The sequence below is a fragment of the Vipera berus genome (assembly GCF_964194415.1).
Source record: "Vipera berus genome assembly, chromosome: 2".
In the NCBI taxonomy this organism is placed as follows: Eukaryota; Metazoa; Chordata; class Lepidosauria; order Squamata; family Viperidae; genus Vipera; species Vipera berus.
Window position 1 is genome coordinate 216,070,870 of NC_138203.1, and position 14,861 is coordinate 216,085,730.

General features: G+C 40.9%; 1 protein-coding gene across 1 annotated transcript; it reads left to right on the forward strand.

The window, feature by feature from the left end:
- Nucleotides 1-5,271: 5,271 nt before the first annotated feature.
- Nucleotides 5,272-12,827, forward strand: LOC308660893 (bromodomain-containing protein 8-like). The gene is made up of 6 exons (XM_081315522.1): nucleotides 5,272-5,491; nucleotides 7,509-7,651; nucleotides 8,167-8,256; nucleotides 8,886-8,954; nucleotides 11,472-11,702; nucleotides 12,593-12,827. The coding sequence occupies exons 1-6, from the start codon at nucleotides 5,282-5,284 to the stop codon at nucleotides 12,597-12,599; spliced, it is 750 nt and encodes a 249-aa protein (XP_081171648.1). The 5' UTR covers nucleotides 5,272-5,281; the 3' UTR covers nucleotides 12,600-12,827.
- Nucleotides 12,828-14,861: the final 2,034 nt, after the last annotated feature.

Sequence of the window (14,861 nt, forward strand, 5' to 3'; positions counted from 1 at the left end):
AAGTATGGACCATTATATGTTCACCAAGTGAATTGAGTTGCATTAATGACATTATTATTTAAAGTAATTGCATTGCTTTAAATAATGTAGTACTTGAGTCTATGTATTACATAAGACACATTTAGAATATCATCATTCTCATCACTTGCACACTACATCAAACTGGAAATACACACAGTTCAGCTTTGACTCACTGGACTTTTATGTGTCTTTGGATTCTGGGCAACTACCTAACAGCCAAGTTCCAGGACCAGTCGTTAAGTGGTAGAAATCTATTGAATGTTATATTCAGTATATATTAAACAATAACTTGTTGGATGCAAATTGATTATGTGCATCAAGTCGATGTTGATTCTTAGTGACTATAAATATATGATAATCTGTCTCTGTCCTGGTCCTTCACATATTAACACACCAATCCTTGCTATGGTCAAGTGTATCTGCCATGCTTCCGTTAATCATCTCTTTTCATCTTTCCCAGGATTATAGATTTTTCCAGATGTCTACCTCTTGATATATAATATATCCAAAATACAGTCATTTGAGCCTCATTGATTATGTTGCATTGAGAATTCTGGATTGATTTGTTCTATGATCCATTTGTTTTCTTGACTATTCTTCATATTCTCAGGATTTTCCTCCAATATTAAAATTCAAACATGCCCATGCTATTCCTATCTTCTTCAAAGTCCCAATTTTTGCTTCCGAAGAGTATCAGGGAAATCCGTTTGCTTGCGTAATTCTAATATTGTAGTTACAGGTATATCAGAGCATCTTTTCCAAAGCCTTCATTGTTGTCCTATCAAATAGTACTCTGCAGCATTTTTCTTGATTGCCAATTGTCTTTTGTTGATGGTTGATCATAAAATACTAGGCAAGAGTATCCATCTCTTCAGTATCTTTCTGGTCAATTTAATGGTGATTGTTGTATGTGTTATCATTAATTTAGCCATTTTTATGTAGAATTTTAGACCCCTTTTTCACTCTGCTCCTTGAACTTTATTACTAAAGTTTACAGATCATTTGCATTTTGAATAGTGTCAGCACTGTGCTGATTACTGATGCTTCTTCCAGTTTTAAAACCACGCTCATTATCTTCCTATCCAACCTCCCTCAATAAATATATTCAGTGTATAGGTTGAATAAAGAAAGAAAGGGTAAAATACTTTTTTTATTCCTTTGTTGACCTGAGACTAGTTTGCATTGCTAGGTCCCATGTAACGGTTAATGAATAAGAACGATGAGGTGTTTGGGAATTCCCAGTTTGACATGATCAGTAGAATAGAAAACACTTATGTAATTAATGAATACAAAGGCATGCTTGTATTTCATCTCTTTTATCTTTCTGAACAAGTGGCCTGCATTTGTACCACGGTTCCTGTTTTGTTTGGGCAATTGGGTATATTTGACATTTTGGGAGCAGACCATGTGTCTTCAAAGAAAATAGTACTGAAGATGTTACCTAGTCTAGTAATGAAATATCTGCAAAATACAGGCAGTCCTTGATTTGCAACAGTTCATTTAGTGAGTGTTCAGAGTCACAATGGCACTGGAAAAAGTGACTTATGACCATCGTTCACACAACCGTTGCAGCATCCCCATGGTTACATGATCAAAATTCAGATGATTTACAAATGGTTCATATATGGCTGCAGTGTCCTAGGGCAGAGGTCCCCAACCCCCGGTCCGTTGACTAATACCGGGCTGCAGCATGCCGGTAACCGGGCCGCACAAACAAGCAAAGCCCCATCTGTGGGATGTAGGCAGCAACACAAACATGCACTATCCGGTCCATGGAAAACCCCTTTCTCCATATAACCGGTCCCTGGTGCCCAAAAGGTTGGGGACCTCTGTTCTAGGGTCATGTGATCACCTTTTGCAACCTGACAAGCAAAGTCAATGAAGAATCTAGATTCGCTTAACATTCATGTTACTAACTCAACAAATGCAATGATTCACTTAACTGTGACAAGAAAAGTCGTAATATGGGGCAAACTCAGTAAATGTTTCACTTAGCAACATAACTTTTGGGCACAATTGTGGTCGTATGTCAGACTACCTGAAGTCAGAAAATGCCGGCCATGGTGGATATAGTTAATTACAAGATACCAATTTACCTGGAGGCAAACCTAGCAGTTTTCCCTTGCCATCCTTGTTAGGACCTAGGGTTTTGGCTATTATCCCAGCTTACTTTTGTCTTTTTTTTTTAATGGATGAGTAGCACATTTACAAATAAGGCATTGAACTGCAGCTATATTCTTCATTTTTATTATCCAAAAATACTGATGCAGCCTATGTAGAACATTATATCTGAGGGTAGTAAGACAAAGGCCACAGAGTTTTTTCATGGAAAGAGTAAACTCTCATTATTAAGGAAATAATGACATTTCTCATTCTTTCTTTGAAATACATTGGTCTCAGACCTGACTTATCAAATGGCTTTCTTCCAGGTTTCAGCCTTCCTACTGAAGTTCTTGCCTTGAAATAGCCGTCAGAGAATAGATATTGTTGCATCTGAGCAGTGCATGTGTATGAATATATGTATTTAAAGAATACACGAGGTCACCCATTTCAATAACTCTGGGCAATTAACAATAAAGAAAATACAAAATAAAATGGAGTATGGGTAGTCCTCGATTTACAACAGTTCATTTAGTGTCCATTCAAAGTTACAACAGCCTTGAAAAAAGTGACTTATGACCATTTTTCACATTTACAACTGTTGCAGCATCACCATGTCACGTGATCAAAATTTGGATACTTGGCAACTGGTACATATTTATGAGGGCTGCAGTGTCCTGGGGTCATTTGAACACCTTTTGCGACCTTCTGTCAAGCAAAGTCATTGGGGAAGCCAGATTCACTTAACAATCATGTTACTAAGTTAACAACTGCAGGGATTCACTTAACAACTGTGGCAAGAAGGTCATAAAATGGGGGGAAAAATCGCTTAACAAATGACTCGCTTAGTAATAGAAATTTGGGGCTCAGTTGTGGTTGTAAGTTGAGGACTGCCTATTAAACTACACAATACAATTGACGCTTTAAATATTTTTCCATTATGAGATATAACAGACAAAATTCTCTCATGGAGAAATATACATTCCAGGGTCAACTAATACGCTGACCCCAATGTCTAAGGAAAAAGCCTGTTCTTCAGTGTCCTCTGGAAAGCTAGTAGGGTTGGGGAAGGCTGTTTCAAAGAGCACACACTGTAATAGAGAAAGCATACCTCCTGGGTCCAACAAGATGACATTCCAGGAACCTGGACCAGATATGATGGGATGAGTGGAAACCATTGGAAACAAGTGGTTTCAACTGTGAATTATCGGTGCACCTTGAATTGCACCTTGGAGCTAATGCTGCTTCTAAATGGTCTTCATGAGGAGTACGTTGCAATAGTCCAAAAGGTGAATGGCTGAGAGAAAAGCCTCCCAATCCAAGAATGGGCACAATTGATGTACAATATGGATTTGTTCAAAGGTTCTTTTCTGCCGTGGCTGCTACTTCTCAAATAGGAGCCCTGCTCATTTTGTACGGGGGATAGCTATCCTATTTAGAGACGGAACCCTTTCAGATCTGGGAGACCCTAAAATGTCCCAAAGGAAAAGGAAGCAACTGCATAAGTCACAAACCTGTCCTTCTCTACCTTTTTAGACGGGTCATGTGTGGACCTGGCTGGAAGCCAAAGAAGAATACTTCACTGGATCCGAGAAGAGCAGCTGCTGCAAATCTCTCTGTAGTTCTCCAGACTCTAGCTTAGACTTTGACCTAAAGGAACTGAGCAGCAGCTGGAGGGCAACCGAAGATGATGTTCAGGAGGAGTTAGGAGAGAGCAGCAGCCAGGAGGCAGCGAGCCAGCTGGAAACCGGTGACTCCACCGCGTGGGAATACGCGAATGAAGGAGAGCAAGATGAGAGTGGGAAATGCAAGCAGGATGCCCTCTTGAGGTTTCTGTCTGAGGTATAGCAGTTAGTAGGTAGGACTTCAAGCGGTGGGATATGATAGTAGTTTACTCCGTGGCTGAGATTAGAGTTCTCAGTAATATGATTAGTCTTCCTACAGAGGCCAATTTCAATAAGGAGAGGAAGCCAGGATAAGTGGTAAAGATGAGCAAAGGGTAATATTTTCTACTATTTCAAAAATAAAGCTGAGTAATGACGTGTCTTAACTGCTTGTACGGTGTAGGGCCTGATTCTGATAGAGATCTAGTGCTGTTGAAACCTTATACTTACCCTCTATATCAGGGGTTAGCAAAGCGACTTCCAATGGATCCCCAAGACACTTACTTCTCCCCAAGTAAAAAAAATAAAAATTGCTGAAATCTCTGAGATTTCTTTCCAATCTTATGCAATCTGGCTATATTGCCCCTTTTTTGACACCTAAACACTAAATAATTTTCAGGAGACCTGAAAAGATTGCTAACCTCCGAGAGAACATACGTTATTCCACTTTAGCCACCCTCAGCTTAATGCCCTTTGGGCAAGACTGGCAACAACTCTTAGGGTCTAGCCATCGGGTAGGAGATATAGGAGTATAACCAGCCGTACTAACAGGCTGAAGAACAGCTTTTATCCATGGGCTGTTAAGCTTTTGAATGGGAAATAATTTAATATAATATAAACTTAATAATATAAACTTTATGCATAATTGACTTGCGAGGCCGGTGCGTTGTGCAATTAGCTCACAGGGTGTAATAAGATGGAGGGTTTGTGTCACTGTAAGTTGGGGGTGGGGGCACGAAGGGAGGCTCAGCCAATCTCAGTGTATACATGGTTGTACTTTGACAAGAAAGGTTCATTCAGATACCTGCTGTACAAATCCTGGAGGGCTGGAGGAAAGAAATTTCCAAGCTAGGGATGTGGTCTCAGTGTCACTGCAAAGCATGCTCATTAAAAAGAAAGAACATAATATCTGAAGGAAAAATAGCCTCAGGTGTGCTTTTTTTGAGAGTGGTTTTAATTACAAGCCTCAATTGTGAACCTCTTGCCTTCTGTTCCAGGTGACATATTTAATGGAGCCCGTCTGTGTTAGCAGCCCTTGCTTGGCACAGGGACCTCAGGTTTTCTCTGGTGCCGGAGAGCAGAACAGAAGGCTTGCCGCAGCTCACAAAGGTGACACCAAAGGATCCCTTGTAGACAAAGAGGAAGAGTTGGGGCAGGAAAGTCATTCAGAGATTTTTAAAAAGCAAGCTAAGGAGAGATCAGCTTCCCAGCAAATGGGAAATTGGGCACTGCAGGTCTTGGAAAGGCTGCCGGTCGTGAACTTGGAAGCGGAGGCCATGGAAGGACTTCCTAGTCTGTGTGAGGAGCCTGGATGCTCTAGTTTTCAGGATAGACAGTTTGATGAGGATTCAGGAAAGAGAGCCATGCGCTATCTGATGTCCGGTACGGCAGAGACTGATGCGGATGAGGCCTCAACTTTAGAACGCGTGAAGCAAATGCCTTGTGAATGGAAAATAGGGAAGGAAGAGATGCCACCAACTAGAATGGTAAGCTATGGCTTGCTCGGAACGCTTGTTTTGTAAATAGATGGATTACTTGGGTGGGATGATCAATGGAGAATCCTATCTTTTGCCTTTGCGGACTGCTAAATATCCTGCTCCAAAGGCATCAATCAAAAGGCATTGCTTGGCTGCTCCATCTTGCCCTCCTTAAGCATGTTTTGTGGAGAGTGAAAAGGCTTTTTGAACCCCTTGTAAGTTCCATGTTGAGAGAGTCCTGTTAAGAAACTTCCATTTCACTAGTTGAAGAAAGAGATTGTGTTCCCTTGAAAGGACAAATATAAACGCAGCCAGACAAGAGCCAAGGGAAAGTGAAAATGGTGTGTTAGTAGTGGGATAAAACAAAGTGAGAGCAAAATGCTTGGTAACGTAGCTAGATGTATTTATTATCTTTTATATGTAAAATTATTAAGTTGTGTTTTCATTATTAAAGGTAATTCCAATGGGCTTTAGAGTCTATTAAAGCATTAGTGATTTAACATAATATAGGAGAATTAGATTTTTTTAAAACAATCTTAACATAAAAAGCTCTAAAACACAGGACAGTAATACCCATAATACATAAATGAATACGAATGTCCTAAGTATAAGGGGCTCCAAAACTGTTATAGGGGAAAATCTAAAGGCACTGACATTACCAACATCTGAACAGGAAAAGAATTCCCCAACCAAGCTTTGGACTGCTTCACTTATGTGGTACTTTCCAAAGAACCTCATAAATATAATTTATTTATTTTATTTTATTTTATTTATTTATTTTATTTTAATTCCATTTATATCCCGCCCTTCTCCGAAGACTCAGGGCGGCTTACAAGCTTAGCAGTATTTAGATTGGTCAAGCCATTTGGGTAAATGTCTAGATCTAGACAATGTTTGTATGTCATAAATGACCTTAGTTGCAGACTCAGGGGCAATTTAAGAGTAATCCCACACACACCACACTCCAATAATCTTGAGGTAATCAATGAATGGATCACTGTGGCCAAATTATTCCTATCAAGGAATGATTGCCTTGAATGGCAAAGCAATAGGAGCTGGAAAACATTCCTTGTCACAGAGACCGCTGTGTTTCCACCAAAAATGATGGTTCTAGGAGCACCCCCAGATTACACAGTTGCTCTTTAGGGAGAATGCAACCTCCTGATTTCTAAGGAGGGGACCTGCCTATGAAGGAGAATATTTGTAGCTGAGGGTTGGTGCTCTCTGAGCTTGCTTATTTTCTTGGAGACGTTTCATTACCCTAACTAGGTAACATCATCAGTGCTTATTGCTAGGGTAATGAAACAGCTGCAAGAAAACAAGAAAACTCAGAGAGCACCAAGGACCCCTCCTCAGATTGTCTTATAAGGCTGACCAAGACTCATTCAACTCCATAACCTAAAATTGAACCCAGAGTGGATGAAATAGAGGAATAACCCATTTCTTTCAAGAGTGCCTGGACTTGTACAGTCTTTACCCTTTCAGATAGCTTCCCTAAAAAGGATATATCAGCTAAGGAATGGTAGTTGGAGCAGTGGGCTAATGCCTCCTTAAGTAACACCAGCTGCCTGCAATTAGTGCAGGTTTGCATCCTACCAGGCTCAAGGTTGACTCAGCTTTCCATCCTTCCGAGGTAGGTAAAATGAGGACCCAGATTGTTGGGGGCAATTAAGCTGACTTTGTAATAATGCCGCTTGGGGGTGTGTGTGTGAAAGCCCTAATAAGCAGGCATATACATAGAATGAAGGCTACTGCTAAGTTTGTAAGCCACCCTGAGTCTTCGGAGAAGGGCGGGATATAAATGGAATTAAAATAAAAAAAAATAGTTCTTAAGATCTAAGGAATTAATAAAGTTTTTAATTTTTTGGAGGGGCGAGTACTTTACCAACTCCTTTGAGGTATTTGGAACTACTTTTCCCCCACAAAAGTGCATTTTCCATACTGAACCTTCATGGCTGAATTTCACGGGTTTGGGATTTCTATTGTTATTTTGCCAAGAGATTAATTCCTGCTGTGTGATCATCAGGAGGGGGCTGTGGAAAACACTGAAGATCAAACTGAAGATTGGAAAGACAATGATTTCCATTTGACTTATAGCAATGATGACTCCAGTCCTTATGGAACACCCCTAATAAGCTCTCCTTCCACAAGTACAGCCTCCCTGCCTTTGTAAGTAATGATAACGTGGACTTTGAATAGAATTATTTCTCTACTGTATGGCTGCTGTGTTAAATGGCACAATATTATACATATAGCATCTGTTTAGAAAGAAGTCCATTGAATTCAATAGGATAATCCTCCTAGATAAATATGGCAGCTTAAAACTTCCTAGAAAGAGGGGGGCTCGGGCCATTTTATAAATGTTCTGACCAGAGGGAGAAAAGAGTATCAAGAATCTGAAGTGAACAGTGCTAGTCTATCTAAAATGACTGATTTTCCGGAGACTATAAGTGGCTTTCAATGAGGTATATGCAACTAGCAATAGCTTTGAATCGGAACAATTGTGTGGGTTGGTTGAGTTGTACAACTCTCTTCAGTAACGGAATAAACGTAATACTAGGTTTGATAGTTGAATTAACACATTTCATACGAATTTTTTGAAAAGTTTTTAAAGAAAATTTCTGGCCCTCTTCCTTTGCCATTCACAAATGCGAACGAATCCCTTTGATTTCTTTTCTATCCAGGATGCACTTGAGCCAAGACGATCCACTTCATCAGCATTTGCTCTTTAAGAAAACTCTGTTATCTATTTGGAAGATGGTCGCTGGCCATAGGTAAGCTACTAAGCTACCGAAACTACTGACCATTGAGGAGAAGATGACTACAAAGTCCTCTAGAGTAGAGGTCTACAAGAAAGTTTGCATTATGCCCATAACTGGTGACCAGTTAGCTACTGGACCAGTTTCAGAGTTTTTACTCATTACGTATAAGGCCCTATACAGGGTACCTGGTGAACCATTTTCACCTTACAGAGCTGATAGCTTTTACCATGAGAGGAAGTTCCGTTGCATGCTCTAAGATCGGGTAAATCTCGAGACTGAGAGAATCTGTCTCTCTCGAAATCTGTGAGATCCAAACGTACATCTTTTAAGCGGTCATTGAGCTCGTTCTTTTTTTTTTCCCCCATTCAGACCATCTATGAATGTTTCTAGGAATGCTTTGAGGAGGAATCTGCTTTTGGTTTTGTGTATTTTATATTCCATAAGCTACTTCCAGATGCTTTTGTATATGAAGTGATATAAACATACATTTAACATCATCAACATATAAAATATTACTCCGCTATTTTTAATATAACGATTCTGGGCTGATTGCAGGAGTTGACTTTCATCCTTCCAGCTTTTCATTGCACAGGAAGGGATGGGATATGCTTGCTAGCCCACCTTGTCGTCTTTCTCCCTAGATACAGCGGTCCCTTCCTGAAGCCGGTTTCAGAGAAGCAGGCTCCTGGTTACAAAGACGTGGTCAAAAGGTCAGTGAGGGCAGTGGCGTAGCGTGGGGGGTGCAGGGGGGGCCGGCCGCACCGGGCGCAACATCTGGGGGGGCGCGCTCGCACTCGCAGCTCTCTGCCCCTGCCTGGCTCACTCACTCTCTCTCACTGCAGTGCTGGCTGTGCGAATCCGATCCGAGCCGCCGGGTCGCCGCCCACTGTGGAGGGGGTGTGTGCCAAGCGTGCGGTGCGGTGCAGAGAGAGAGCGAGGGACTATCTGGGGGAGGGACAGTGCAGCGGCCGCCCAGCGGGTTAGGGGGCGCAAATTACTTGCCTTGCCCCGGGTGCTGACAACCCACGCTACGCCACTGAGTGAGGGAAAAGAGAGCTCTAGTAAGGGATGTGTTTTTCAGTTGCTTTTCCTCCTCTGTCTCTGTCCGCTGCTTATGAAAATGTTCCCCTTTAGAAGTCAGAAAATACTTTTCTCTCTGCAGTGTGTTTTGTAGTCCTGATAGCTGTTTTGCCATGGCAAGGAATTGTTCCTCCTGCACTGCTTGTTAGGATGAGCGTCCAGAAATTCTGGAGCTTTGCCACTCCCCCCATCCGTTCCATTTCCAAGTAATTCCTAATACAGTTTAAATTTAAGCCACTTTCCCCATTTTGGCCTCCTCATCTGTAACTCCCAAATGCATTTGGCATGGTAAGGCATAGGGAGAACCTTCAGCAATCATTGCTCCGTCTGAGTAAGCCAGTAGGTGAGTTCGGAGACTAATCAATGCCAACCACTGAGGTTTTTCCCCCTCCCCCTAACCCTTCTAGCCCCAAAATGCTTTGAACTCCCCACGCACTATTTAGGCAAACCTACGAAGTGCGTATTCCCACTAAATTCTCATAGTGCAGCTGCATTCAAGGTCTTCTCCCCTGAACCGTGCAACAGAAGTGGGAGCATGGCAAGTAGCCCGTCAAATGTAAAAGAAAAAAAATGCCTGCAACATAGGCGTATCTCACTGGGACAAAGGTTTTAGCTGTAGCAGAAATGCAGCTGGAGAAGAAAATCTGCTTTTAAGTAGGAGAGAAGAAATGGAATTATTGGGACACAGGAACACTTTACTATTAATTTGCTGTAATGTCATGCGATAAGTCAGGGACCAAATGCCATGGTTTATATTATGTCCTTTTGCTTTCTTCTATCGGCTCTTTGAAAGGTAGGATATGAATTGGTACTGCAAATTGCTTTCTCATTGCATCTGCAGTTAACCATAGAACGGTAGTAATGTTATATCTCTTCCCTCTCTATATACACACACACGTTGATAAATAGCAGTTTGGAAAGGGAAGGGACAGTGATTTTTTTAAAATCCAGGAAATAGTGGAACATGGCTAAATCTATCTCCTTGACAACAGAAGGTATGAACCATAGTTCTGGATCTCTGGAAGGAGAGTCATTTCAGTGAAAAGCGAAGTACAGCGACAGGCTGAACTCCGGTGTAAGATGCCATCCATCTATGTTTGTTAGGTTCTCAGAAAAAATAAAGGAACTTCTTCCCATGAAAAAGTGGATATTTCAGTCAAGAGATTGAAATATGTGGGTCACTAACTTACAGTTCTCCCAGCTTCCATTAGTCTACATGTGTTACTTAATATTGTAAGAGATTTCATAGCATAGCTATTGTTTCCTGAATTGCCCCTATTTGCAAATAACTTAATAACTTGCAAGTACCTTGTTTGCATGATTAGATATTAGATTTTCTTCTTCCCCTCCCATCTCTTTGCTTATATCCCTCCACACACATTCCTTTTTCGAAATGACACTTCATGAAGCTGTTGAAAGGATTGAAATCCACAAAAGCTTATGCTGTAATAGAGAGGTCCCCAACCTTTTGAGCACCAGGTACCGGTTCCACGGAGAAAGGTTTTTCGGTGGACTGGAAGGGGTGTGGTTTCATGTACTGTCTGCATCCCAAGGATGGGGCTTTTTTTCTTTGCGTGGACCGGTGCCGGTCCACGGACTGAGGATTGGGGACCCCTGCTATAATACATTTATTAGTCTTCAGTAATATTTGTTATTTTTTTCTTGTCAAGCTTTCCACTTCTTTGGCTTAGTATTTGCTTTTCTACACTTGGTACAATGTTGCTTACCCCCAAACTGTGATAGATGTAGCCTCGAAGGTGCTATAATACTTGTTTTTGCTCCAGCATTAACTATTTTCTCTGAGATACAGGATAACCATAAACTGATCCTATGCATACTTGAAAGTGCATACCATAAATATCAGTGCAGGACAATATTAAGGGAGTATATTTAGAATTACTGTTAGTTTGTAATCAAAGGTTGAGTACTATTGAAAACCTACTGTAGTTTTTCTGTTCCAAGTTTAGATATCTTGTAACACAAATGATAGTTTCATATCTAATTCCTTTTATTAGTCTAATTTTAATTTGATTTCTCACTAGTTCTGGTAGATTGATAATGGATCTCGGAAGCATCCTTTTTATTTTGCAAACTCTGTCAGGTATTACACAAAGCTGAACTCTGTGCTTTTCCCTGCTTTTCTGAAGACCAATGGACCTTTCCTCCATAAAGAGAAACCTGTCCAAAGGCCACATTCAGCACATGGTCCAGTTTCAACGCGATCTCATGCTGATGTTTCAGAATGCCATCATGTACAATAACTCTAACCACCACATCCATCACATTGCTGTGGAGATGCAGCAGGAAGTGCTGGAGCAACTCCAAATGTTGGGTGAGGCCCTCCTGTGCTCAGACGAATTGCAAGGATTTGTGAGAAGGTAAGATCTTCATCCCTGAACAGGAGAAATCACATTCCTTATTCCTCTGCTAGGTTCTCGTTCCTAGAAAGCAAAAGATGGTAATATGGCAATTATCTTCCCCTACCCAACTTCCAGCAATGGTATCTGTAATATATAGATAGTGCTTTACTTATAACCATTCATTTAGTGACCATTTGAAGTTACAATGGCACTGGAAAAAAGTGGTTTACGACCGCTTTCACACTTAACACCGTTGCAGCGTTCCCATGGTCAGGTGATCAAAATTTGGACGCTTGCCAACTGGCATTGTATTTACGATGGTTCCACTGTATTTATTTATTTATTTGATTTGTATACCGCCCTTCTCCCTAAGGACTCAGGGCGGTGAACAGTGACATAAATGTCAAAATGCACAAATACAGAAAATTGAAAATAAATTAAGCCCTACTGCCCAAATGTAGAAGATAAGTTAAAACCACAATTAAAATTAAACCCCTCAGACCAGACCGGATTGCTTAATAGTGACCTTCTGAGAAGCAAAGTCAATGGGGAAGCCAGATTCGCTTAGCAACCACGTTACTAACTTAACTGCAGTGATTCACTTAACAAGGGCAAGAAAGATCATAAAACAGGACAAAATTCACTTAACAACTGTCTTGCTTAGCAACATAAATTTTGAACTCAATTATGGTCATATGTCGAGGACTACCTATATATAAATGGCATTCATCCTAACCTGGAAGCCTTTTCCTTTCTTAACTGTATAACAAATATACCTGTTTTTAAGGTATTGCTTTTATTCTTGGTGAAACTCTTCACGTGGAACACAAATGTTTTCATAGCAGAGCTTGAAACTGTTCTGGGACACTATAAACATGGACAATTTTACTTTTCTTTCTCTTCTGCAGGTGCTGAATGAAGAAGTGAAAAAGGCAGGTGCATGTTTAGAAGTTAAGAGTTCAACCCTGTTTCCTGAAATCTTGTTCTAAGGAAAAAGTTGTTTGTTTACTAATTTAGCACTGCCTGACACCTCAGTTTCTTATGATTCTTCATGATAGAATGTGTGTCCTGTTTTGTTCATTGGGAGACTTGTTTAATATCTGGAAATTCATTGGGTTTTTTAGACAATAATAAAAGTACTATATTGTGTTTCTTTTACTGTTTTCTTTTCAATCACTATTGTCTCTTGTCTCAGAACTCCTAAATAAAATTTGAGAAATAAAAAAATGAAAACAAGCATTAGGCCATAGCATAACGGAAACTTGGCTGTTGGAACATATCAAACTTCTTAATAATGTGTACTCAGAAAAAGCTACAAAAACCTATTCCAATAAAATATTCATTTATTAAATTTATGTCAGCCACTTGTTCTGCAAAGCAACTCTGCACCTTATGACAGTCGCAGAACATTTTATTTTTCCAAAGCATATTTGTAGGTCAAAGGTCCCAGCATGTATAAAATAGTGTGTCTGGTTTGAAACTGCCTTTTGGATATGTTTGTGGCATACTGGCCAAAATGTGACCGGAACAGTCCTTATAGTAAACAAAAAGTGGCATGTGTGGTGCAGTTGAATAGCCTAGATCAGGGCTTTTCAACCTTTTCACCCATTGTACCACTTTTAGGATATGGCAACATCCGAGTACCACCAGTCGCCTAGCAAGGTGTCAAAAACTTGATGACCAAAAAAAAAAGGGAAAAAAAGTGATGAAGTACAAGTAGTCCTCGACTTACAACAGTTCGCTTAGTGACTGAAGTTACAATGGCACTGAAAAAAGTGCCCCCCAAGCCACAGCTGTGTAGGACACCTGCCTGCCCACCTGGCGGTGCTCTTCCTCCTGTCCGAGGTTTTCATTGTTGTGAGCATTTCTGTTGAGGATTGGCAGCAGGGGTGGGGTTGGGAGTTTGGTTTTTATTTCCCCCCCCATCTGCTGGGTGGTTGCAGCAGGTTTTGGTCACTTCACATGACCCTGGGACACTGTGACTGTCATAAATATGAATCAGTTGCCAAGCATCTGAATTTAAATCACAAGATGCTGGAGATGCTGCAACATTCCAGCTGATCGGCGCTTCTTCTGGGCTCAGCAGACATGCCGGGATCAGCGCTGAGCTCCAGCTGGAGCCTGGCGCTGATCCTGGCGTTTCCACTGAGCCCTGACAGCCCTGCAGCTCCAGCCGTCTCTCACTCAGGCTTGTGCGGTGCTGCCACCAGTTCAGCTCATTCTCGTCTCCCACTATCACTTTTCTAGGATGGTCGCGTACCACCTGCCGGGTGCCAATGTACCACAGGTGGTACCCGTACCACTGGTTGAAAAGCCCTGGCCTAGATTAGAAACTCTTGCCTTTTCTGTCCTAACAAAAGGTGAGATTCCGCAGGGAGCAGAGGGCAAAACCTATGGGCCCATCTGCTGATGATTATGGCTGATGGAAGATTATGTCTTGGAACATAAGAGGAATAAACGATAGTATAATTTAAAGACTGAAATGAAAGCATACTGTTCAAAATAGAAATAAAAAAGCTGAAAAGGAAACAAAAAGACCAAGGCACACCCTTACCAGGGATAAAACACCCACATTTATTTATTTATTTATTTTATTTAGTTATATTTATATACCGCCCTATTCCCTGAGGACTCAGGGCGGTTTACAGGGAATTAAAAATCCAGAATACAAAAATTAAGAACCAAATTAAAAATATTAAATTGACCCTGTAGTCAGTTAAAAAGAACCCCAAATTAAAAATTTCTCCTCAGTCTGGGCCCGAGAGCTCGAAGAGCCAGGTCTTGAGCAGATATTAACATTAGATCAGCAATCAAGAAGTAAACAATAACCCAATCAAGGAACCACCAAATTCACTCCCATAAACAGTGACAGGGCAAACGACTAGTATATAATAAGAGCAATTCCCACTTTACGAGCACTAGTAGTTTGGTAATGAAACGTCTGCAAGAAAACAACCTCAGAGAGCACCAAAGACCCCACAATTACTAGCCATTTCTTGTAATAACAGACTAATCAGCAAATCTCAAAGTCAAAATTTCATTTTTTTTCTGTCGAGCACAAAGCCTAGAAGTGGTTTCCATTAACAGAGTTAATTTTGCCATCTCTGCTACCTCCTTCACTTCGATTGTGGGGAGTTGATAGGTCTTTCCATTTTTGCGCATAAAGAATTCTCGATG